Raw genomic sequence first — 25,779 nt, 5'->3', positions numbered from 1 at the left:
TGACTGTGCAATATTGTTTCTCTGTAGTGGGCATGGGTCTCCCCTCTTCCCCTGACACATGTCATGCACAAATACCCCCATATTCTGCAAGAGATGCTAGGAACCTGTTGATTTTCTTCAGCATGCGGAGAAATCCCTCAGTAACATAGCTCACATCTGCCAGACCAAAATTCATATGCTATACTAAAAATTTACTGACTAATCAAGACAAGAGGGAACAGACCTCTGAAAGAAGCAAGCAAGGACCCCAGCAAATGCTTGCTCTACCTCGATAAGCTGCTTGCTTATGCTGCAGTGTCTGAGATCTGGATTTCATTACTGGGGTTAGTTCCCTGAAATCTTAGTGCAGCAAATCAAGTCTGTATGTGTGGATTCAGGATGGGAAGGAATGTTATTAATTGCCTGCATGCATTTGCATTATTCTTTCATCTCCCACCTTGGTACTTTTCTCCTCCTGAATCCAAATGGTGACATTTTTCTTTCCTGGTGACATAAAGTTTTCACTTTGCTTTCATTCAGTGCTTACTTAACTTTGGTGATTCTCTTTTCTCTTAGTCATTTTCATATAGTTCTGTATTTCTTACCAAGGCTTCTTACCTCCGCAGGAGGTAGTCAGGAGAGAGCTCCAAACCCAGGAGCTGCTTTCCTCAATTACTTTTAGAGTCACGTTTGTGGATTTTGTTAACTATCCAGCACAAGAACTAATTTTATTGTTCTAAGGGCAACCACAAGTTTTGTCTGTCTATAGGAACTGCAATAAACTCTTGGGCTGAAGAGGTGAGACTCTTAGGAAAAGGGAACAGTGGTGTGCCTCTTTCTGCTCTGTTTGAAATCAATAGTAAAAAGAGAAGCAGTTAGGGGTTTTATAACAAAACAGCTTTGCATTAGAAAATTACACTGTGGCAAAATTCTGTGTAGAAAGTGGCTGGGTTAGATGCAGTTTTCCAGGAAAGGTTCTCCAGCCAGGATGATGTTTCTGGTCACAACCCAATGATGCCATGACCTTGTCATTGAGACGCATGCGTAGGATGCTGGAGACACTACGTTCCTTAGTGGAATAAAGCCTCTGAATCTGTGTCTCCCACTACCAGGGGCTGCCCTAAATATCTGGCTATTTTTAGATGAGTCTCTTTCTGTGGCTGCTTTTCATAATAAGAAAAACCTTTGAAGGATTTGTGTTTTATCCCTATGCACAACAGGAATTAAAATAAATAAATAGATTTGAAATATTTAGACATGAAGAGAGAAGAATTTCCTGCCCAGCTTTTGCTAAGCAGCGTACGTGGCTTTAATGCAAACTGGGTCTGCTCCTGGGTACCCAGCAATGTTTTCTTTTCTTGGAAATGACTGTGGTAAAGCACTTTTAAAAGCAGGACCCCACAAAGCAGATCTGCTGTTTCCAAGGTCACTGTGCAATCATCTCCCCCACGCCATAGTTTTTTCAGATGAACTGATTTGCTGCAGCTTAACCAACCTCTAAGAGAAGGCATTGCTCTAGCTCAGGGGCTGCAGCATCATGGAGGATACAGCCAGCAGCAGGGCAGCAAGGTGAAGGTGGCCTCTAAGTGTCTGATGCCCTGCAAAGCTCCTCAAAGTAAATCCAGAAGTCAGGATCTGGCACTAAATTAGCAAGCTTAGCTCTGTGCATACACCTGGTATGTCACCCACCTGCTGCCCCTTCTCTGGGCTTACGGGAGGCTGTGCCCAGACACCAGCAACTGCTTTTCCTCTGAACCTTCGCAGGTCAAGCGAGCTAATGGGGAAACCTGCAGGGGATCGAAGAAGCGACTTTTGTCAACAGGCAGCCATGCTATGTAGACTTGATAAATATGTGCAGTGCTAATTCGAAGCAGATTCCTGCTTTGCCACAAGCAGAATTCCTCCAAACCCTGCCATCAAAAACATTATGTCACAGCTGCGGAGAAGCCTAACAAACACAGGAGAAGTTGGGGTCATGTCAGGGTAACAGTGCGGTGGAGGCTGTAAGGAAGTGATTGAAGCCCTGTTCCATGGCCTGATGGGGTTTGTCATTAAGAAGGATTTCACAAGTGATTTGCAGCCAATTCCCTGGGTCCGATTGGTACTTTCCAGCTTAATGCAAACCAGTGAGGAAACCAGCTTCCAGACCTAGTTAGGCCAAACTACCCAGGGAGGTTGCAGGCAAGAGACAACATAACATCGCCCGGGGCTGTGGAAATGCAACTGAAACTGGGATTGGTTTGTAAGGAGATCATTAGGTTCTCTCTCCCCATCTCCAGCAAACAGCTTTTATCTTGTCTCCCAAAATAGCAACCTCCCATCCTTCAAAACAAACCAAAAAAAAAAGCAAAAACCTCTTGAGACAGGCACACAGACAAAGCCGACAGAAGTGGAACACAAATCTGATCGAAAACAGATTCCAGCGTCAAGTCCAAAGCTGGTTTCAGCCCATTTCTTCTTAACGGGTAAAGTTAAGAAACTGAGAAAGCAAAGTAATTACCCACCCATCAGATTTTACTGACACTAAGCCTCTACACATTTCTGACACACACAATTCCTGCAATTTGATCAAATCCATCTCTGTTTAGTGCGGCACATCAATTGAGTTGATCTTGGGAGGCTCTGGCTTATTTGCTTCTGGATTTACAGCTCAAGGAAAAATGATAAAACAATGCTAACTGGGGTGGGCTTTTGTTCCGCTTCACTCCAACCATCCACCTTCCCTGTTCTGACTTCATCTCCATCCCTCTCGTGGCCTTCCCTTGGCCTGCTCCTTCTGCAGGTCAGTGATTCATCACACAGGAGGACACAGATGTTCTTTACAAAGAAGTGTTTCCATGCAAGCTGATATTTTTCCTAGAAAAGAGGGCTGGGGATGAGGAATGAGATGGGGAGGAAGAATTTACCACCTCAAAAGGCCTGAGAGTATGTATTGCCCAGTTTCCAGTAGAGTTTGTATGATGGTGCCTGTACGACACACCAGCAGCCCTAGGGAGCAGGGCTGACTGCCGGATTCACACCCGCGAGGCTCCGAGTAGGAAACCTTGGGGCATGTGGCCTGAGAAAAGAGACAGTCTCTCTGAGCAGCTGATCCATATGGATTTGGCGGTCCGCAGCCAGTCATTGTGCTTGATGGCTGTACTAGGATTTAGCTATGAAGCACGCAGAGGTTGTTTTGCAAGCTGCCCTCTTACCATTCAGTAGAACCTCATCCAAATTCCTCTGTCAGCCCTTGCATTTCTTGGAAAACAGCCATGGTCCTCTTCTGAGGTCTGGTTTGTGGACGCTTTTGATTCCAAAGCGAGAATTCCCACTCTGCCTTTGAATCTCAGCAGTGCGGAGGTAGCGCCAAAGAAGTTTGGAAAGGGAAGAGACCAGTACCCAGGTCAGGCCCTGGTAGGCCACTTCAGTGCAGCATCACAACCCTAATTCTGCCTGAATGTGGTAGCTGAAGCTCTTAGAGATTACTTCATGTAGGTCACCAGCAAATGTTTTCTGAAGGACATCTCCTAGCGCTTCATCTCGTCTAATTTTAAATATCCCTAAAGATAGGGCTGGCATCATTGCTTCCTTTGGGAGATGAATTACACAGGCTGATATAACTCAACCTTGGGAAGATTTTCTTTTCTCTCCCTAGACTCTTACCAGTTACAACAGAAAAAGCTGCCCTTGGTATCAGATCTCCCATGATTCCAACCTCTCCTGTCAAACACTCCAATTTACAAAAATTAATTATGGTGCATCTAAAGGCCCCATTACAGTATGCTGTGCAAGAAAGTAGAATCAAATCTACCAGAAGGGCTCTGGTCTTCAGGTTAAACAGTGTGGAAAATAACCAGATTAGCAGCAAAAGGGATGTAGTTTTAAACCACACTGACATTTCACTTGAGATATGGAAAACTGGCAGACCACTCATATGACAGTGAGGCAAAACTGTCTATGCAAGCATCCTTGACACCTGAGATTCAGAGCCGAGCTACAAAACCGAGACCTGGTTGCATATATTTAGTATCTTAACTGTTCCCTTCCTGAGATCTGGGCTACTGATTGTTGGCTGAGTATCAAAGAACACAGAAAAAGCGATACTCTAAAATAATGAGCAGCAACATGCAAGTAAACTCATGCTTTCTTAAACACAAACAGCTCTGTGGCGTTGAAGTATTTTTGTCTTAAGTGGAGCTGAGACACCAGCTTCGATGCAGGGACAAGCTGCCTTGTTCTTTGGCTTGCGAGCCACTGGAGAGGCTTCCTTCCTTCCTGAGCTCTGGATGCACTGAAGGCCCACGCCAGTGTGTTTAGGAACATGTTGGTCTCATCTAGACAGTTTTCACCAAACCAAAACAAATGAAGGGCTGCGTTAGTTTCCCTCTTAAGCCTCCTCCAGCTCTACCGACTCAAATCACTGCAAACAAATCATTTCCGTGAACAAAGATTTCCGGGAGGAAAGACAGGACTCAGAGCGGATCCACATGGCATATGCTGATAATTCCCACCAGTTGGGCTTAAAACATCTTTTATCAGATCTTATAAAGGTCATTCTGTACTGTTCAGTGCTTAAGGACATCGTACAGCTAGTTTGGGGGTTTTCCCAACAGTCTCGTGGACAAGTGGCTAATGAAGCAAGAAGAGAGACTGGGGAGTCACCAATTTAGTCTGCGGATGGTAGAGGAGGGATGTGAGTGAGCATCTTCCTCTCATTTGATACACACAGGCAGAGGCTGAATGCTGGCAGAGACCGTATGACGCTTTCAAAGAAACACGCTTTTTGCCAAACCAGAGTTTCAGGGATTTCATAACTTCTCTTCTTCACTGGTCATTTTAATGTCTGTGTCTCTAGGGTATCCATCTTACTTTTTTCCAAAGTCTTTTACTTAGGATGAATTCTCATCATATTTTAATGTCAAAGGAGTAGTCTGACATACAGAACAGTAATTTAATTGACTTAGTAGTTTGAAATACTGTGTCACTTGTTAATGTTACCTTATGTTACGTGCAAAATTTCTCTGCTAATGCATGTTCTGGCTAAGAACTTAAATAGCCAGGCTAGGTGAATTTCAAAGTTATCATCCCTCAACAGCTATGTAAATTTATGTATATATGGCAAGTGGAATTGTATTTTGGGTTAATACTGGTCAGTGCTTTAATTTGTGTGGTATGGCCAAGTGAAACTTAATTTCCCAACCTCTTTAACTTGAGGAACTTTCATTTTCATCTGCTTGCTTTTAATTCATGCGAGTGTTATTTTCCAAGCCCTCATGGTACCAAAGCTGTTGCTCAGAAACAAGTCTGTCTGCTTTAAATTATTATTGAAAATTGTTCCATAATTATACTTTAAAGATGATGAGATCTGTGGCTCTAGCAGTACAGTCTGGGTGCCTGTACAACCAGATAACCAGAACAGATTTTCAACACGTGTGAAACCAGCATTATTTTATCATATTCTGGCAAAAATTTCATTTTACCACTGACGGTCATTCCTGATAGGAACTTTTACGGAAACCTGAGGGAAATCTCGCCTTAATATTTTGTGTTGCCAGCTTTAAGTCTGACCTCTACTGGCAGCCGGGACGAAGTATAGGCTGATGTATGTACGGGCTATGCATTGCTTTCTAACCACTGAACTAAGGGCAACTTCTCGCCTACAGAAAAATAAACCTCACTGCATTCTCCCTGTCTCCTGCCTTGTGACCAGACTGACCTGCGTGCCACTTTAACATCGCCTCGGTGCACCATGTTCCCTCTACGAGAAGTGCCAGGGTGGTATAGGACACACTCTATGTATTTCCAGCCTGCCAAGAAGTGTGCAATTGTGGTGTGATTAACAAGTTAAAAAATCACCGTATCATATCCACACAGAAAAGAAAATGATGGGGGTTTTTTTGATCTTATGGCTCTTGTCACTTCAACAGGAAAAGATAAGAAAAGTATAAAACTGTATGGAAGAGAAGACCTGTTGAAAACGTCTCTACTACTGCTCTAACTTTAAAAAAAAAGTCCATTCTCCTCAACGAAATATCCAGACTGAAGCAGCTTTACTCTTATCCTGAGTATAGGCAGCCCCTTTATCCCAGGTTAAAAGTCCAGTATAAATGTTAGAACTGGGTAGGAACAAGAGAGAAATCACTCTTGCATCAATAGAGATTTACTACTTGTTTTTTTCATGAGAGGTCCTGGCTCATATCAAGATGGATTTCAATAGTGACTGATTCTTTCTGTGCACATGAGCAGGTTGGGGAATAGTTCTTGGAATAGAGTTTGCACAACAATCGCTTTCATTATTTGCAGCTGTACAGAACATGTAAGTTTGAAAGAAATATAGAGGTGCCAAATTCAATCCCATTGATGTGTGAGTGAACACGGTGTTTAGTGCTGCGCTGTGACACACATGAAGTCTGAATTACTGCTGTTGACTTTTCAGCCTTATATGTCACCTTTGATAAATAAGAGAATCTGCTGATAGCTACTTAAAATAATAAAGTAATTTAGTTTTAAGAGTTTTAAAACATTCCTTCCTTAGCATCCAAAACTTTCTAAGTAACTACTCACCGCATACAAATTACCCTGCATAGAGCAATTCTGGTTAGATTAAAGGGAACTGAACGTAGGGGTTTGACAAGCTGGAATCATCACTCGATCCATGGTTTACTGTCTGTAGCTATGAGGAACTGCTGGGCTGACATGCAATAAAAATACCCAGCTATCTGTCCGTCAAGACAGAAATACGCTCCCAGGAGTTCACCTGTAGTGACAATTCTGAGTTGACGCAGGGACGCAGGGGAGCCTGGAAAGGACCCAGCGGAGGCAGACCCAGCTGGCCTCCTGCCTTCCCATTTTCCCACCCGGTGCTCTGCAGAAAGGGCAGAAACCTTGGCAAGACTCACTTCCAGATAAATGCAATATTATATCTGAAGACTGAGTGGCAGTTGAGTCCTCCGGGAGGGGTGAAGGGCAGGCAGGCGGTGTGCTGTGGTGGGCTGCAGTGAGAACAGACGGTGAACCCCGGGGCCAGAGCCACCCCCAGAGGGGAATGTCAGGCTCTTGCAGGGGCTGCTCCCCGTGGTGGTTCATCTGGAGACCACTGTGTGCCCTTCTTCCTCTTCTCACTCGCAGCCTTTTCTGAAGAATGTGCCCTCTCCTCAGGATGGTCAAGTCAAGGAAGAATGAAAGCTATGTCTGGAGCGCCTATGAAGTAATCCTGTCTGGGAATCATTGGAAACACTTGCATCTGCAGCCCTAAAGCTTTTCTCAGGAGGCCACATTGGAGGAGAGGCAAAGACAGTTTCATACCTCACATTTTTTTTTTATTCCCTTCCCCCCCCCCAAGTCTTTAGCACATAGTGTGTTCTCTTTTTTTGTGTGTCTCGTTCCCACTGGGTCTGCATATTTGCTAATCATGGAGATACGCCAGGTCTTCTCTTTCCCAGAGGAATTGCCATAGTTTGGATCAAGAAATGACAACATTCCCAGCCTTTTTTCCATTGACATGAGATTACTGCGTTTCCTAAATACTTCAAACTGTGCTTGAGTGCATGGCAGATGATTGCAGATGTTGCCACCTCTTTTCCCAGATTTCATGTTTATTTTATGGCTGTAGATCTAAGTTCTCAACTTGTCACCCAGTTACAAAGAAAGGACATGTCCCCTCACTACATAACTCAACATAAGCACAGGGTGGTGATATCTCTGTCATTCTTTAGGACTCCACACTCTGCAGTGTCAGAGGGGAAACAATGGCTCTGATTAATGAGCTGCTGCCGCCAGAGACCAAACAATTTTGACCTAGAGTTGCTTTCTGTGACCTCTTCCCATAAATCTGCAGCTGATACAGTGATCCATATCATGGGCCGCCAAGAAAGCACATGGCATTGCACGCTCAGGGAGTTGCCTTTGAGCAGGTGTAGTGGAACTCCAAAGGTTACGTTTTGATTACAGAAAAACAGGGAAAAGTTCCTGTGAATTGACACAGGGGTTTTGAAGCATCAGCACACAAAGCAAGAAGGTGGCCTTGCTGAAGAGTTTTTGCTGATTACAGGAGGAAACCAGAGTGACCCTGTGCCGCTTCACCAGGAAATGCTGATGCATCTGTGGGTGAGGAAAAGCCTGGGAGGAACAAATCCCAAAGGCCAGGCCAATGTCTTATCTTATCTTTAAACACTTGCTCTACTTAGCAGTTGTTTTTACTGTGCTGTTGTTGATGTCTCCTCAGCTTGAGACTAATGATTGAGTTTTTTGTTGTTGTCACTAGGATCATTTACTCCCAAACTACTGTCTCTGGCTGAACTACATCAAACTTCTATTTGCAGCAGGCAGAGAAGGAGAATGGGTGTGAACTACTCCCCTTGCTCGTGAGTCAGCTAAACAAATACTGGCTTCTCTGGCTTGGAAAATTAAGGAAAACACGAAGCCTGTTGCTTTGCCAGCAGATGCTCTCGAGTTAACACTAGCATTCAAATATCCTGAAAGAATCTTAGCCATCTCTGCCAATGAGTTTGCGATTATTAATTTAAGTTTGGATGAACCTCTTCAGCTTCTGTAGGAATGGAAGCTCTGGCTCTGGCCTGCAGGTTGCTAGTTCTGTGCCCACACACAGCATTTCTGTTGCAGGACCACTCTGGAGGATTCCTGGTTATTTCTAGGTGGAAAACAACAGGAAGGGAAGCTTCTTGTAACCACTCTCCTCAAACAAAAAAATTCAAAAATCTTTAAGAGTTACTGAACCATTTTCCTTGAAAATCATTCTGCTTGAATAGCAGCAGCGTAGGCAAGGGAGACAATTTTGGCAAAAGATAGTGATCGGTATTCAAGGCACCCTGGGGCCCACTGCATGTGGGCTCTTCACTCTTTGCTTTTCTCACCTAGATGATGTGTTGGGTTCGCAAGAGCCAGCAGAGGAGCACCCTTTAGCACGCTGGGACCAGTTTCCAGGTGAACCCTGCGCTCTACTCATGCCCCTGTCGCTGAGGCTGGGTGAGGTGGGGAGCACTCACAGCATCCAGCAGTCCCACGGGTGGGCTTCTCAGCTGGCAGGAGAAGACGGTGGGTTGGTCAATGGCCAAGTGCCATTGAGGTCCTGGTCCCAGGGCAGTGCATGGAGAAGCAAGCTGCATACAGATCATGAGCTGTGCTTTCCTGGTGGATCCGCAGCCCATTTCCTCTGCACCTCCCAGAGACAGGCTTTTCAGGGAGATCTTGGGTATCTTAATCATCTGTTTTCTTTGTCTTTCACCCTCCAGTTGTGAGAGCTGCCACATGTCTGTGTTTTGGATTCCTCAGCAAAGGTGGTGGAACTGTCTTATTTTAGTTTGCCCGCTGTTTTGGGGAAATAATTCTTGATCTTGCAATTACCTTGGAAGTTTCATGTAACTTAGATACCCAGTCTGAGCACACAGAGAATAGCTTGGCCACCAGCCTCCAGCACATGGAGCATTTGTGAAAGTGACATTGCTGCCTCGTGTGAGACTAGGACTGAGACAGGGTGTAAACTTCATGTCCTCCTCTAGGAAAAGCAGTTCAGCAGGGAATAAAGCAGTGACCTACAGGGGTTCAGCCTGATGAGGAAGTCACAGCCCCCCTACGTTAAGTGCTGTAGAGGTGTGTAGGAAAAGATGAGGGTTTTATATCTTTACAGACAAGTTAAATTATTACCCTTGATACACACATGGAGTATTGAGGCTTAAGAGAGCAAATAACCTGATCAAAACCAACTCCCCGATCAAATCAGGAGAGAAATGAAATGGGAGAGAGGCAATCAAACCACATTAGGTCTAGAGGGTAAGTTACTCTCAAACAGCCCTTTCTGACCTACACATTCCCCAGCTGCAGCCCATCACGGGGGCCTTTGACCTCTATGCTGACTGGGTACCCATCAGGTGGCTTGAGACAGAGCTCACTAGCTGGCAGAAAAGAAGAAAATTGAAAGGTTTGTTCCTGACTTACAGTCAAGATATTCACCATAATAGCATCCCTTCTTCTTTGCTGGTAAAGTCAATGCTAGGATTAATATTTCATCTAGAAAATTTTAAATTTTTAATAGAGAATATAAGACATTTTATTAATATCAATGCATGAGTCTAGCAGAATCAAAAATTGTATGTCCAAATTCACAATGAAAAGAAGGGGAGGGGAGGTTTTTTAGTTATTTGCAACTGTATTTTTAAGCCTTTAAAATAATAGAAAATTACTCGATTCTAACAAGTGAGAGCTGATTCCAGGAGCTGAAAATGTAATAAACGCACCAAATATTGCAACGCGTGTGATACAATAATGCTGGTAGTACTGTCATGTCTTCTCTTTTCATAGGGGGTAACCTTAAAATAAATCCTAAAATGACTACAAGCCATTGGTTTAAACACACACAGCTTTTCAACGAATCCTTGAACTTTCTAATTCCAGTGAAAATAGGATTTCCTTGGGGATATAGTAATGAAAATACCCTTTGAAACAGGTACCTGTTCATTTTTCAGATGTGCTCACACTGTGTTTGTGATGAGGCAGCCTGGCACCTCAGAGGACAGCGCGGTGTCTGTCCTTCATGCCATTTACTGCTGCGGACACAAAGTCATTGGGAGACTGAGCTCACTGAGCTCACCAGTTTTCTGTGGCAGGCAGCATAGGTAACAGCTCCTCATCTGCACGATCCATGTTACTGGAGATTACTGGTGACCAGGGCCACACGCACTGTTCGTACAGCCCCCGTTGATTCCACAGTGGTTTCAGAGCACAGATTATGCTCCCAAGCCAGGCTCGGACTCAGAAATGCTTTAAAGTAAGCATGGCTCACAAAAGTGTCTCCAATCTATTGCCAGCAATGAACAAAACAGTTTTGAAATGCTGTGTATATGCTTCTCCCCTTCCCCCACTAAAATCAGCTTTAGAACTCTGACTTCCAGTCCTTTCTAATGGGACCTGATGTGTCCTAGGGCCCAGATCTACGCACAAGAGTGACTTTACACACATGAATAGTCCCTGGAGTTCAACCATGTGCAAAAAGCTATTTGTGTGCCCGAGTCATTGTGGAATCTGGGCCTTAGTCTAACCTGCTTCATTTAGCTGTCACCACAGTAGACTCCAGTTTGCCTAGCAATTATTTCTTTTGTCATCTGATGCAGAGGTTAGGTGCTCTTCGATACTGTTCTTTCAGCTTTCCCCTCGTCTGTGTGCTGCAGTGCCCAAAAGGGATACGTGGATGTCTTAATCAGATATCGTATTGACGTTAGCTGTCACTATGTACGATACCTAGATACGTTCAATCTCACAAGCATTTGTGAGTGCTGCTTTGGGGCTAGCTACCGGGTAGTTACAGTGCCTAGAAGATGCTTGAAGGAAGGCTGTTACAATAACAGGCAGAGATTAAAAATAGTTTTTATCCATGCTCACTGATGGTCCCAGCATGAACAATCAGGCATTTGCTTAGCGTGGGAGGGATCTCTCTCAGCCAAGTGAGATAGAGTTAGAAATCATCTGACAGATAGTTGAGGGATGTCACACATTACCCTCTGCCTGGAGATCCTCCCGTATATAATGTTGGCTGTGCTGCAAAATCAGATTATCCAGGGAAAACAGTTTTCAATATACTTTTCATCCCTGGATAATGTATCAGTCAACCTTTCACACTGCACTCCCAAGGATTTGTGCGGTTGTGCTACGTTTGGGGTTTTCACTGTCAAGAGCAGAATGGTAAAGTCTAAACTGAAGTAAGAATAAAGTCTCAGAATTATAAATGGTACAGTAAGGCCCTGGACAGAAGGTCTGTCCTGACTTGGGGCTCTTTCTAGGGGCTCTCTTCAGCCTGGTGACACTATGCTCTTCAGTCTTGCTTTGCTCAACTTGCATTGGCAACAAGTGATTAAGCACAGGAACCTAACATAAGATGTAACGCCTCACTTCCTAGGAGCAGCCTGTCTTTCTCCCTTGGTTTACAAAGCAGATGTTGTGCTAAGAGCTGTTTGTAGCCCTGAAGGAGGCGACAGGTTCTCTGCTAATTCTGCAGTATTACCGCCCTAGCATCTTATCCCAAACCACGCCAGAGGACCTAAGGCAGAATGCTGCACCAGGCTGCTCACCCAAGCCAGGCAGCAGTGTTGCCTTCCCCAGGAAAAGGGCAGGGACAGCTGTGGTACAGATGCTGCTTCCTGGGCCATTGGACATCAGTCTGCAGACAGAGACTGCCCGGCAGTTTGTTCTCCGCACAGCTTTGCTATGGTAATGACATGGCTGGCGCGAGTACTTGTTTTTAATTTTATGACCCTTGTAGCCCTAGGGCAGGACCAAAATTATTTAGCAGGGAAGAGGAGAATGTTATTTTAGGAATGGACATCGTCATTTGAGCTGTGCAATCAGAGCACGTTAGCTTCAGCAGGACTTGGTCCAGCAGCATGCGTCTCCCACCCCACGCTGGGCAGGTTGGGTCCTGGGTTTATGGTGTACCACAGAGTATGACCCCAGAGAGTTCTTCAAGTCTGAGAGTTTTTCTATAAATTGCAGAGCAACTGGGAAAAACTCTTTTGGAGAAGTGTGAGACATTTATTGATTAAAGCCATAAAGCTGAAAAGAAATACTTTAAAATGGTGAGCACTCGTGTTCATGCTAAGAAGAAGGAAAAGCACTGTAACTGAGCTACATGGCATGTTTAAACTATGGTTTTCCATGGGATGCCAACACTGGGTTAACTTTGCCCTTCCCAGTACTAAATCGCACCTGCCTGTGTTTCACAACACCTGCAATCAAAAGCTTACCAGCAAGTAAGACGCCTGCACACAATGTCCCTGAAGACTCAGTCTTTGTACAAGCTAAACATTATCCACCTGCAACCCAGGCTGCCCTGGCACTGCTGGCCGGTGTGAATGACAATCCGAAACTAAACAAACGCTGGGGTGCAGGATGTGGAAAAGGAGGGTGTGCGCTGCTGAGCACGCAGCCTAGCAGCCTACGTGCCTGCTTCTTTCTGCAGGAGGTTGCTTGCAGCATCCTAACGCTTTCTTAAAGCCACGAGTCTCCTCAAATACATAAAACAAATATGAAAGTGGAGTAGATTGCTTTCTTCCCATCCAACATGCCCTGGGGCTGTCCCCAGCTTTGCCTCCAAAAAATGAAGTGTCTAGCTTTGAAGGGACCATGGAAGGTTAAAAATTCTGTGAGGCATCATCCTGCCAGTTTTGGCATTTAGGCATCCTGACGTAGCACAGCCTAACCTTTCCTCCCACTATTCTCTCAGGTTTGCCCTCAAACTTTTTTTTTTTTTTTTTTTTTTTTCCTGAGTGAGTCCACTCAGCTTTGGTCTGGTGTGCTAGTAAGGGCACACGCTGTGCTTATATAAACCCTCTGTCACCTGCCAGCAGTGATCAAATGTGTATGTGGCAGAGGAATTTCTCCTCCTGTCCTCCATGGGGTAGAAAAGCACTGAAATTACACTTCGCTTATTCTTTTCTTCAGCTCCCAAAGCCAAAATAAACTTTGGGAAAGAAGTAGCTCAGGATAAACAGAATAATTGAAAAATACTTTTCTTTCTTTTAGCAAAACCAGTCTCAAATATTATAAAAGCCCAAGGACTGCATCGATCTCTGGTCACAACAGCAGCTCAGGTCTGTTGCCAGACGCCTGGCACTGCACTCCAGACCCCTCCAACCGTGTCACACTTGCTCATGAGAGGTAAAATTCAAGCCTGTTCAAAAGGCCAGCTCGAGACATCAGCTAAGCCTCCCTAAGCCCTAAGAACAACTGAAGGCACAAGAGGAAAGAAATAAAGGATTATTTCAAACCCCAGGATTTTCTAAGTCAAAGCAGCACCTGGCTGAAGTCACAGCACAAACAGCCCAGAGCAGACCGCGGTAGAAGCTGTGTCCTGGGAGAGCTACACAGGATCCAAACAGCCCTCAGCCAGCAAGTTAAATGACACTTGACAAACATATTCAAAGCTGTTGGCCGTTTTTTGGATTGTTTTTGCAAAGCTCAGCACACGGTCTTAAGAGACTGAAATACCTCAGCGCCATGAAATAACACACGCCAAAAGCTCAGCCCATGCTCGGGGTGAACTGGTTGTTTCTAGAAACTGGAGGGGACTCAGAGGCAAGGGCAAGGGCATATTTGCCTGATAGTGTCTCCTCCTGCACTGTTTGGGGCTTTTTTCTGTAGATTCTTTGGTGAATGTGATGCTGCACCCTGCACGTTTTATCCTGAATGTGTTTAGGAATAACGATACTTCTTAAAAGAAACAGGGGAACCGCAGGGCCGGAACCCACTGGCTACTTTGCTTCCACAGCGTTACACGTTAACCGCAGAGTTTAGGTAGGGCCATGGTAAATACTGTCACACAGATCCACTGGAGAGAGTTTGGGTTGGCCAGACTCCAATGTTTTATTCTGCAAAGGACTTTGGAGATAGAGCTACAGTGTCATCAGTTATGCAAAACTGGGGTGGGGGTGGGGGTGTGCAGGGATATCTCTGGTGCTGAAGCAATGGCCAGAGGTCCATGGGAAGGGTCAGTACACCTTCCAAGGGAGTCCAGCAACGTGCTGTCTGGGTAGCATCCCCTTTGGGAAGGATTCTGTGGTGCCATGAGCTTGGTTAGCCGGCCTACGCCGAGGTACTGATGGGGATTTGAATGGCTCATGGATGAAGCCAGACTCCCTGAAGTGGGAGTGGTTCACTCTCCGCACTGAGGGAAAGTGCCAGGCTAAGAGCATTTTACTCAAATCCAACAAAAAAAGAAATGAGAGTTGGGAGGCAGGAAAACCACTGTTTCATCCAATTGAAAAGTTAAACCCTAATATTTCTCTTTTTGCTAGATATGTTATCTTCACTATTCTGCTGAGAATAATGCCTCTGTTATAAGCCCAGCTAAAGATTTCTGGTTTATCAAGTTCAAGGCAAAGGAGAAGATATGGATTTGAAGAGCAGAAGGGGAAAGAAAACATACAGCTTTAATGTCAGGGCTTTGGAAATTGAGATACTTATCTGTTTTCTCCTTTCCTTGATTATGTTGCTTTGAATTTGGACAAGGAAACGAGCCCGGCCAACCTCACTTCTGTTTCTTCTCAGTTTCGCTTTCTGAAAATTATATCATCATAGAGGTACACTCAGACGTGCATCTCACTGAGGACAGTTTCACATTCAGAAGACATTTCCTGGGCTGGGAGATAATGATGAGAGAGACCTTTATCACCACTGTCATTAAAGACCGTTGTCACCAGAGACCTGACAAACCTTGTTACACTAGCACTGATGATGGTGTCCCAGATAGCACGGCAAATTTGCCTTGGAGCGTGACACCAGTACACAGCCACAACGCCCACAAAGCAAGCAGCTCGCTATGAAGTTCAAATGCAGTATTTGTGAACGTTGCTTTGTAAAATGGCAGGCTTTTGATTTGCTCTTAATATAGTACATGCTTCACAGTTGTGAATCAAAGATTTGTCCCCAGAATTATTGTTTTCTCTTCTTCCGTTGATTAAAATGTAATGTATGAGTTCACACATGAAATTATTTCCCAAAGACCTGACTCCTTCCACTTTTATATGTGTGTAAAATCCTTTTGAAACAAACCTGTTCTAAATCTGCAATGATTCAGTAATAAAGCTAGCTCCACATAAACGGAGAGAAAGACTATTAGCAGAAATGCAGGTGCTCAATGTTAGAAAAGAAAGAGATGAATAAAGGAAACTAAAAACAAACTAAGGAGATCTCGCAACTAACTCCACACTCAACTGAATTGCATCAGTATAAATGCAAGCACTGTGTGGGCCCCCAAATTAGGAACTATTTACACAACAAAAAGCTTGCCTCAGCTGTATTGTGCCTGTTCTAACCATACTGAATAGCCTGTCTAATGATCATTTCTTCTTTATTTGGGTCAGGTCTTGCTGAGGAAAAATTGTTTGAGAAACCAACGCTAAGCATTGCAAAAGAACACATTGTCATCTTACCAGGAGACACCCTAAAAATAAAATGCAGGTAAGGATTGCTCCAGCAATGCTGGATTTCCTTTGTTGTATCGATTACTTTGGCACAGTACAGATTCTGGGTAGAATGGAGCAAGGACTGCTGCACAGCCAGCTGGGAAGCCGTGCTGTTTACCCCCACATGCATTTCTGCATGGAAGAGAATTGGATGGGCTGTAATAGCCCAGGGAGGGAAGTCTCAGGTCAGCATTCAGCTTGGCCAGATTCTTTCTGCTGTAAAGGGGCCCAGGCAAAATCCTGAGTCAGCCCATGGGAAAGCTTATGGGAGGGGGATGTACCATGCTTAAGGACATGGCTGGAAAGTCCTCATTTGAAAATAGGTTCAGATTCAGCTTCTCTGCAGCTAAAATCACTCTTTCACTCCCTGTCCATAAGTAAAAGACGAACAAGATCACCAGGGCATGTCATTAGCTCTTTACATATAAGCTTAAACTTCCTAACCTCAAATACCAGCTAGACTCTAAGATGACAGTTAAATAAACAGCAGTTAGTATGTGTATATTCAAAGACCTGACCTGTTTAAACATATAATATTCTTTAAATCAGAGATAACCAGGACTCATAAAAAACTGACTGCTGATATTGTAAATTATGGCAGCTCTTCATTTCTTGGCACAGTGTGTAAAAACTAGCTAGGCAAGAAACAAGCAAAATGTTGGTAATGACGTGTGTTTACAGGAGACAGTCTGGAAATGGGGGAATACAGCACTTGGTCACAGCTGACTGGCACATGACTAAGTAGCAAATACAGAGAGTCAAGAGCACTTTCTGCTGTGTCAGAACATACGTTAGCGTGCTCGGACACACAAAAGGCCTCAGACTGAGATGTACGTAGGCGTCACTTGTTCTGAGTGTGACTTAAACACTAAACTACTGAGACGTTGGGTTTTAATTCCTTCTGAGCGTGTTGTAGGAGAGAAGGCTTACGGTAATACAGACTATCACAGCTTCTCTCTCTCACACACACATTTTTACATCTTCTTGCAAAGACCCCTTGACTGTAACCACTGCATGGATGGTTTCCTGCAACAGAAGTCACTGGAAACAGTAAGACAAAGCAGTTAGAAGGTGATGCTAAGAGGTAGTTTATGCTGACACATATGTCCCTTCTGATTTTTGTCCTGCCTATTTTGTTAGAGTGAAAGGCAAATTGACTCACACTGTGTAAATTTGTGATGTCTTCTGGAATGTAAGGCAGGTTTTTTCCAAATATGTCCAGCTAGCCGTGTGGCTTATGAGGTCAGAACAACTTTACAGTGGTATTTTTAGCTTGGCAAGAAGCAAGCATGATGGCAATAAAGTTTAAAGAGTCCTTTAAAAACTAGACGCAGTGCTTCATAAAACACATTATGTGGACATGAGTTTGGTGTAATGCTCCAGGCCAATTAAATCAATACTTTTCAGCAGTTCTCCAACACTGCCTTTTTAATCTGTAAGAACATCCTATTTTTCTCATATCACCAGATTAATAAATAGATGAAGAAAGTATTAGCACTTCAGTTCCAAATTGCTTTATGGATGTAAAGCAATAAATCCACACGACAGGTCTGAGAAACAGTACAAGTATGCTAGCACGCTGCCATGCTAGCATGGGAACAGAGGCACAGAGGCCCAGAGCACTTCAGCTCCTCGACTCGGGTCACCCAAGAGCTGGGAATAGAAGCTAGAATGATTTCTGCACTTGGAGTGCAAGACTCCCTGTCTCAGGTCCTCTGCTGATGTCTGTCATCCTGCCTGCTCTGACACAGCATCTCACACTCACAGATTAGCACCGTCCTGGCCCAAAGGGAGCTCTGAAGTCCTTTCTGCTTCCAGGCAGCATTGGGGCTGAGCAGAGCACAGCACAAGACCGCAGACCAAGCAGATAGCTGCTGAAGACTGTGGTAACTGTGTGAACATCCCTTCTTCCTTAAACTCCACAATTTGAGGTTCCTGGCCAGGATTCCCTGATTTTTGGCAGCCTGGCCAAAGCTACTGCTGCAACTCCCCTCTGCCAGATGTGTGAACATCCCAAAGCAATAGCCAAACTCTCCATCTTCCACCGGGATAAAATATACAGGAGGAAAAAGGGGGTACATGTAAGGAAGCACAGGCATGTGACACCCCCGGCCTGCTCTGCAGAGCCATTGCTGGAATTTCCAGCCTGATGGAGACCAAACTGGGTGACAGTAGAAGGGCAGGGACATGATGACATGGTGAGAGTCAAGCGTCTGAATGTGAAGTGGCATTGTTCCATTTCTTGACAGAGGTGGTCATTGTGTCATTAATGACGTTAGTAAGGTAGGGAACGAGCGCTGAGTAGGGACCTCTGTGTCAAAAAATAAGTCAGTGCTCTGAAGGACAGGAAGCTGATATGGCGGATGAGGTGGGGTTGTTCAAGTCAACAGTTCATCCAAAACTGAGGGCGAGGCTGTCCACCAGAGAGGATATTCACACTTTTCCCAGTGCTCTTATTCAGCTATGTGCTGGGAATAACCTCAAGAGTTCAGCCCCATGTCCACATCATCTTCAGGAAGGCGACAAAAGGACGGGCTGAAGCGGGGGCCAAGAGGATGTTTGTTTGTCACTTAGTTTGCTGGCAAACGTGTCCCCTTATTGCACCTACTGCACCGCTACAAAGCCAGTGGCACAGAAGGAGTAGTTCAGAGTTACTATCAGATAGTTACAGCTATCTGGAAACCTCACACAGCTTGCTTCTTGAATACGTTTGGTATTAGCGTCTCCATACTGAGTCCATGTGTCTAGACCGGATTTCTCCCTAGCAGCACTCGGCTGGGGAAATGCAGAGGTTCATACTCCTTCCTCAGCTCAGCAAATGCCATCGTGTCAGTGGGAATCCCCTGGGCGAGAAGGGGTGAGTCAGCCCCCTGTCCCTCCCCAGAGAAGTCCATGGATGATGACCCCCATACCCCATGCGTTTTCACATTGACCACCAAAATGGTCTTTTTGTCTGCTACAAAAACACCACAATCTTCATTTCATAAGCATGTGCAGCATGAGCTAGTACATCACCAGAGCCCTCAAAGTGCAGCCCCAGCAGAAGAGAGCTCCATGAGCTCCTGCTGCCATGCTGTGGCCTGATGTTTCCAGCACAACGGGACTAGCACAGCCAGTGCCTGCCACCGAGCTAACTCAGATCAGTTGAGAGCAGTCTCCGAGTCCTGCAGCACCAGGACTTCTTGTCATCGAACTATGCAGAATTGCATTTGATGTTAGCTGTGATCGTAGGTAAGACAACGAACAGGTCTGGTGTGTGAAATGCTGTGTGAGAGCTGCCCTGCTAGCTTTATGTTCCGACTGCCATGGCAAGGTGAATTGACAAAAAAAAAATGTGTCTTGAGCAGATATTCTAAGATTTGTAATGTGATTAGTTCCAGATCCTTTACAAAAATAAAGACCAAGTCACTGCTGATTAAGCAAGAAAGGTGATGCAAAGTTACATAAACGTTCTTCTCTCTCCATGCAGCCCTAGTATACAAAAATATAAGTTAATTAAGCTGTTGAAATACGCCAAGTCCTCAGCTTGAAGAAACATATAATTTTATCTGCTTCTTTCTAATGTTTGAAGTGGCTAAAATATAGTGTTATACAAAGAAACTCACGTTCAGGAAGTCTGTTAAAAGAAAAATTAAACTTTACTCCAGGAGCTAGCTTGCTACAGTTCCCACAGACTATTTCAAGAATCTCCCCTGCTCTGGGGAAGAGTGTGGAGTGAGCCACCTTGATTTCTTATGGGTGGAAACACGAACACCCAGCACCCTCTATTATTCATTTGCAAATGACAAGAGTAGGAACACTGGGAACGCTGGTACCAGTTGACCAGAAGGAAGCCCAAATTTTTTCTGAAGCCGTGACTCTAATTTTGGTGTGTTGTGTTGACAGGGGAGCACCAACTGTAACCTGGCTTCTGAGGGAGAGCCAGAAGGAAGATCCCCGGGTGCACATAAGTAATTGCCACAACACCACAAGGCAAAGCTGCAGCATGCTTGTCATCAAGAAAGTCATAGCTAATGACACCGGTTACTTCACCTGCGTTCATGATGACTTCCCATCTAACGAGGATCTCATGGCCAAGATTTATGTGTTTGTTAAAGGTAAGAGTTTCACTTTGGATTTTTGTTATGGCTTTTTGTAACAGCAGCTGTATTCAGCTGTGGGATATGTGCTAGGCAGAACAAGTAATCCAAGTCAGATGCTTTCACAAATCCCACCTCGCACTGGAGCAAGCACCAGCTTTGACATTTTGAAGAGGCCGGATATATTTGGATTTTCATGCCAACTGAATTCACAGGGACACAGATGTGAGAACCAGAAATTACCTTTCTTATTCATTTTCATGACTTGAAAACTAGATTGTGCCATCTAGTTTTGTGTTATAAATAACTGATAAACTGAGATTTCTTTAAATCTCTTCTCCTTTTCCTTTCCTTTTAAGACTAAATATTTTTATCCTAAAGGATTTTGCTATCGCAGTGCTTTTCCTAAGATTCATCCTGAGTACCCAAGTACTCTCTCTTTCCCTTCCTCCCCAGGCGTGAAATGCCCCAACAACATTTTTTGTAGTTCCTCTCTCTCCTACACATTTCTGTACTGCTTTGTCCTTCACATCTGTGACACATACTCACCAAAGCTGGATGACTGCATTACACACATTTTATCGTAAAAAATGGCCCATTGCTTAATTTTTTTCTCTTTGAGCTACCTCTCCCCCATGTGTCAGAATCATTGAGTCCAGATCCAATTATAAATGGAAGCAGAAACTTCAAAGGAGCGTGGTCCTCTGTGATTAAGTGTATATAACATACTGAACAACGATTTCAATAACACGTATATTTGGTAGAAGAATATTCCCCCAAAACACTGATAGTTTTTCAATTCTGCTTGACAAATGCATTACTAAACAACTGAATCATCTCGGGTCTTCCAAGCTGAGATTGTGAGTAGTCTGATGAAGGAGCTGACTTTTAGTGTCTTGAATAGGGGATGACATAAACTCCATTGGTGCTGAATAGGCTTACTATTCACTTCCCCACAAATACTCATGAAAATGAATTAATTTCATTTTTCTAGTAAATGCTATGGTGTGATTCTTTGAGACCTTTTAGTAAAACAAATGCTAGAGAGATGTTCAGTTTTTCTGATATTATTTGAATAGTTCAGCAAACTTACCCTCTCAGAAAACACATGTATTTGCTGGGCAGCCCTGGCAGTCTCATGGTATTGCTAAGGACAGCGAAACCATCATGAGGTGTGACTTCCATCCCAAGGGGACTGTGATATGCCCACACAGCTAAATTCAACTTTGGCAGTACTAGGTGAACACACCTGTTTGATTCATGTGGATGATTTTCCTGTCTCTTTATGTCTGTTGAAAATAGTCCCTTTCTACCCTTATCCTGCTTTTCCAGCAAGTCCTCCTCTTATCGGAAAGTAGCTTTTTGGTGTTATTTGTTAGTTCCTGCGGTTATTTTTTCTCCCTTTCTATCTCCTTTTTCTGATTTTTTCTTGTTACTCTAAGCCCATTGCTTTATCCACCCTAGTTCTTGTGCTGAGCTGTTTCCTTTTCTCATTACACACTGCTCCGATGCCCCGCTTCTAATATTGTTAGCCCAGCCCAGTGCCTACGCTTCAGGAAACAGCGCATTGAAAACTCAGTTCTCTATCCTGATTCACTGCCCTGGCTGGCTACCCAGGCCTTCATTGCTCTATGGTGGGAGCACGTGCAGGAAATGTTACAGATCTTTGGGGACTGCCTGAGCATTTTCCTTAAGAAAATACCTCAAGTTATGAAATGCTTGCTGGTGATGCACTTGGAACAGTGCTCATCTAAAAAAAAATATCGCAGGATGTCCTCTTGCTTGCCTGAGACTGCTGTGCCAAGGTTCCCCTGAAAAACAGCACTGGATGGCTCTTTTCTCTAAATCACCCTCCAAGACTGTCCTCTCACAGATGCAATTTCACTGTGTCATACGCCCTCCCTGCTCTAAAAGCTCTTCCTCATGACTCCTCTGCTTTAAAAGTTCTTGAAGGAAAAGTGTGTAGAAAATGAACCAGCTTGTCCTGTGGCACTCGGTGAGTGAAGCAGTGAGAAAGGCAAGTCAGCGGGGACCCCTCTGGCCCGCGTCCTAGCGAGCCAGCTGCTCACCCCCCAGAGCAGAGCTCTGCCACGGCGCTTCAGTCCATAAGCTTGCACGTGCCTGCTGGGGTCTGGCCCGCCAGCCTGAGGAAGCTGCTTGGCCCCAGTAAAATGAAGTTATTTATACCTCAGCATGGACGCTGTCCTCACGGCATGCTCTTCCTGCCGCTCAGTCCCTATGGATACTTGTTGAAAGCCAGCAGGCTCTACTGGGGATGAGGAAGCTGTTCTTCAGTGAGGGCTCTATGAACTTGGAGTTAAGCAAGGCATTCAGAAACCACTTATGAATTTCTTCAATATTTAAACATGCTTTTCTGTGGAAATTGGTCTGACAGTGTCTGAATGTCACTGAGAAACCCATCAGTTGTCTCTAGCTGAAGAACCCCACAGTGTCCTGCGAGTGCCAGACAAGGGTGAGGTCCCAAAAACATCTCTTGGACATTTTGAGAGCAAGTGCTCAGCAGGGCGTTTATGAGACTGAGCCAGGTGGAGTGAGAAAATGTTGAGCCAGACCCTGAAGGCTGGAGATTCCTCTGAGGTTACAAGCCGTTATTGCCAAAAAAGGAAGGGGAACCGTATTTTTTCCCTTCGTTCCTGGCCTGCTGCTTGACATTGAAATGAGAACATGATTGTATCGGAAGCCCGGCTTATTGGCTATTATTTCCTGTGCTTGCTTCTGTTTTTACAGCCTCCCTGGTGCAGTTTCTAAGCTCTGTCAGAACCTGGCATTCAGCAGCTCTCCCCCCCGGTGCCATTGAGCTGTGAGCCCTGCACATCAGTCAGATCATAAGGGACCTGAAGGCGGCAGGGTCAGCCACCATGCCTCGGCTGTGCACCAGCAGTCTGGAGGCAGGGAGAACTCAGGATCTTCATCCTGAATAATTGCTCCCGAGGCCTTTTCTACTTCCCACTGCAGCTGCAATCCCAAGGATTGTAATTAAAAAGCAAGACAACCCACTTCTGTTGCCCATCTCCTTGTTGAAAACACAAAGTAGGTCCAGGCTGGAACAGAAAGAGTTGCGTGGTTTTTAACTGCGTTGTTTAACTTCATTGCAACTTGGAAGGATAATCTGCAGCGAAATGCAGTGTCTGGCCAAACATGGTGCTGCAGTGCTGAACGGGAAGAGCAGCCAAGCAACTCTGCCATGGTTGCAGCCAGAGAACAGGGTGAACGGGGCAAGCCCACCCCCACTCCACAGAATATGTCGTCTGCTGAGCCAGCTCTCAACCAGCAGCAGTACAGACAAGTCTGCACTGCAAACCAGCTGCCCACGTAGGAGCCCACGCCAGAAGCCTCACGTGGATGGCATTTCCACTGCAAAAGCTGCCAAAGCCAGCAAGCCAGTGTCATTTGCTTCTGTCTATCTTCTGCAATTACCCTTCCTGACCAAATGGATACTTCCCTGTGAGGAACATATTCATTTATTTCAACCGTGGGGACCCCTGTGCCAAAGGAAAGGGCAGGCTGTGTATTTTGTGTTAAAATATAGACAGCCCTTTCCACACTGTTTCCTAGGGCACATATAAAATTTAACATGGCTTAGAGAGGGATTAAAAAAAGACAAGCAAAGATTCACTCCACCTTCCCAAAGGGCTATCCCAGGCCCCAGCCTAGACCAGAGTCAGGACTTGCAGCTCTCAGCTATTTGAAATACTGTTACTGTCAGCAAAGCAACTGTCTCAGAGTAAGACAGAGCTTGGTGAATATTTTAAGTGTCTTCCCACCCAGGGCTGCTGGTGTTTCACCGTCTCAGTGTTACCGTGAGTTACAAACATGGCAGGACTGAGGGAGTAATTTGTTTCCCTACATTTGGTTTTCAGCACTGATGTTCGCAGAAACACAGTGTAACTAGAAGATAGCCCTGCAGAGAATTTAAGTTCTGGCTCCTTCTAAAGTTCGTGTGGACACCATGAACTATCAGCACTGCCGTAGTGCAGTCCTGCCAGGAGTCCCGAGCACAAGAACTGGAAATTGAATGTGAAGCAAAACAGACTTTTATAGAGGAGCACAAGTCCTGTTGAGGGCCTGCTGAAGGAAGAAGGGGGATGCATCCAAGCAGCTTGACCTGTCAGAGCATGCATCTCACTGCTTGTCAGCTCCAGCAGCAAGGCATCCCCAAGGAAGGGTATGAGCTCTCCCTTGCTATTGCAGGGAATGAGGAGGAGAGGTGGCACAAGTGTGGTATCGGGGTAGAGTGTCAATCAACCACAGCCTCTTTATCACACAGTACAGACCAGAGATGTGAAGCCCCATCTTCTGCATCCCTTCCCCACCAAGAGAAATCTATAGAAAATGGAAATGCATGCAAGTACCACTCACATGAGATCATACTTTGGTTCTGATGTTCTTTGAAGCTGATTTCTACCTCCTTAATTCTCTTGACAGTTCACAAAGATAATCTGAATGTGAGAAGCAGAAATGCAGGGCCAGGGTGACAGCCCTGACTTGGGCTTTGGCTTGCTTTCCAGAAGATATGACCAGTGAGAACAAAGCTGGAGCTGCATTTCTTTTTTCTTTCATGCTGGAGACACCAAGACAGCTACACTTGCTGCCAGACACTCAGCAAGCTGAGATAGGCAAACGTTGTCCTGTCTGTTCAGCATGGAGCCCAGCAGATAAGCTGACTGTCTCACTCAGACCGGTGGAAGGGTTTGGCACCATATCCTAGTTAACAGTGTTTAGGGCCACATGACATGGGAATATAGGCTTTGTCACTGTGCAAGACCCTCTCTGTTGTTCCTCAAGTATTAAGGGCTGGATCCAAGGGAAAAGTAAGATGCACTCAATTCTGAACACATTCAGTGTCTTCAAATCATACCCTAAAGGGTCACTTTTAAGTGGAAGAGCCTCGTAAGATGCAATATTGAGTGAGCAGTGTGAGTTCCTAGCACTAATTCAGTGACAGCACTTGACAGCCCAGCAAGAAGAGGTAACAATCCCCTCCTCATTGATAAAGAATTTCTACATGAAAGCCTGACAGCCCAAATCACACATTTCCCCAACTTCTTCCTTCCACTCACTACCTGCTAATTGCTGAGCCTTACCCAAGGTCTGCAGCTGGGAGCAGCTAATGTAGGAGGCCTGTTCTTAACGATGGGACTTCAGGTAAAGCTGGTGAATATTTTCTACAAAGTCTATGCCTTTCTAAAATCTAGTGTCGCAGGGAGTCAGAATTTATGAATCCATCTGATGCTTAAAACATAATTCCAACCAAAGTTTGAAGACTTGTTTCTTAAAAAAAAATAAAAATAAATCCTTCCATGTTGGTTTTATTTGTTTGGCTGTGAGAAGCATTTCGCTTTCACAGTTTTTGAAGTAACACTTTTAAAAGTAATATTTTTCTCTACAAATATTCCTGTGTTTCTAACAGTAATCTCCAGGGGAAGAATGTATTTCATTTGACCAAAACAGAATGCTTCATGTTGACTCAGAACGGCTTCTGGGGGTTTTGCAGTCATTTTTGTTTTGCCTGAAGAGAAAATATTCTGCTTTCTGTTTAATCTAAACATTCCACCACCAATTCTTTTCATTGGCCTGCCAAACTGAAAAGACCTTTATTTTCAAAGATTCATTTTCAAAACAAGTGACTTTATAGAAGTTACTCCTGTACCTAGAAGCTTTGATGGGTTATCAGGAGGAATACAACAGACTAGGCAAGTTCCTTGCACAGCATTCCAAAATACTCTGACCAAAGTGTCACTTAATTG

General features: G+C 44.7%; 1 protein-coding gene across 2 annotated transcripts in view; it reads left to right on the top strand.

Annotated features, from left to right (window-relative positions):
* Positions 1 to 25,779, top strand: part of LOC308054021 (vascular endothelial growth factor receptor kdr-like) — a 141,352-nt gene that overhangs the window by 22,121 nt on the left and 93,452 nt on the right. For both annotated transcript variants that reach the window (XM_080366144.1, XM_080366143.1), the window contains exons 2-3: positions 15,831 to 15,927; positions 19,818 to 20,029. In XM_080366144.1, the coding sequence (XP_080222270.1) occupies positions 15,831 to 15,927; positions 19,818 to 20,029 (309 nt within the window). The remainder of the gene's footprint in view (positions 1 to 15,830; positions 15,928 to 19,817; positions 20,030 to 25,779) is intronic.

This window comes from Falco punctatus, assembly GCF_963210335.1.
Source record: "Falco punctatus genome assembly, chromosome: 15".
NCBI classification, from domain to species: Eukaryota; Metazoa; Chordata; class Aves; order Falconiformes; family Falconidae; genus Falco; species Falco punctatus.
This window is presented reverse-complemented; position numbering and strand designations above follow the sequence as displayed.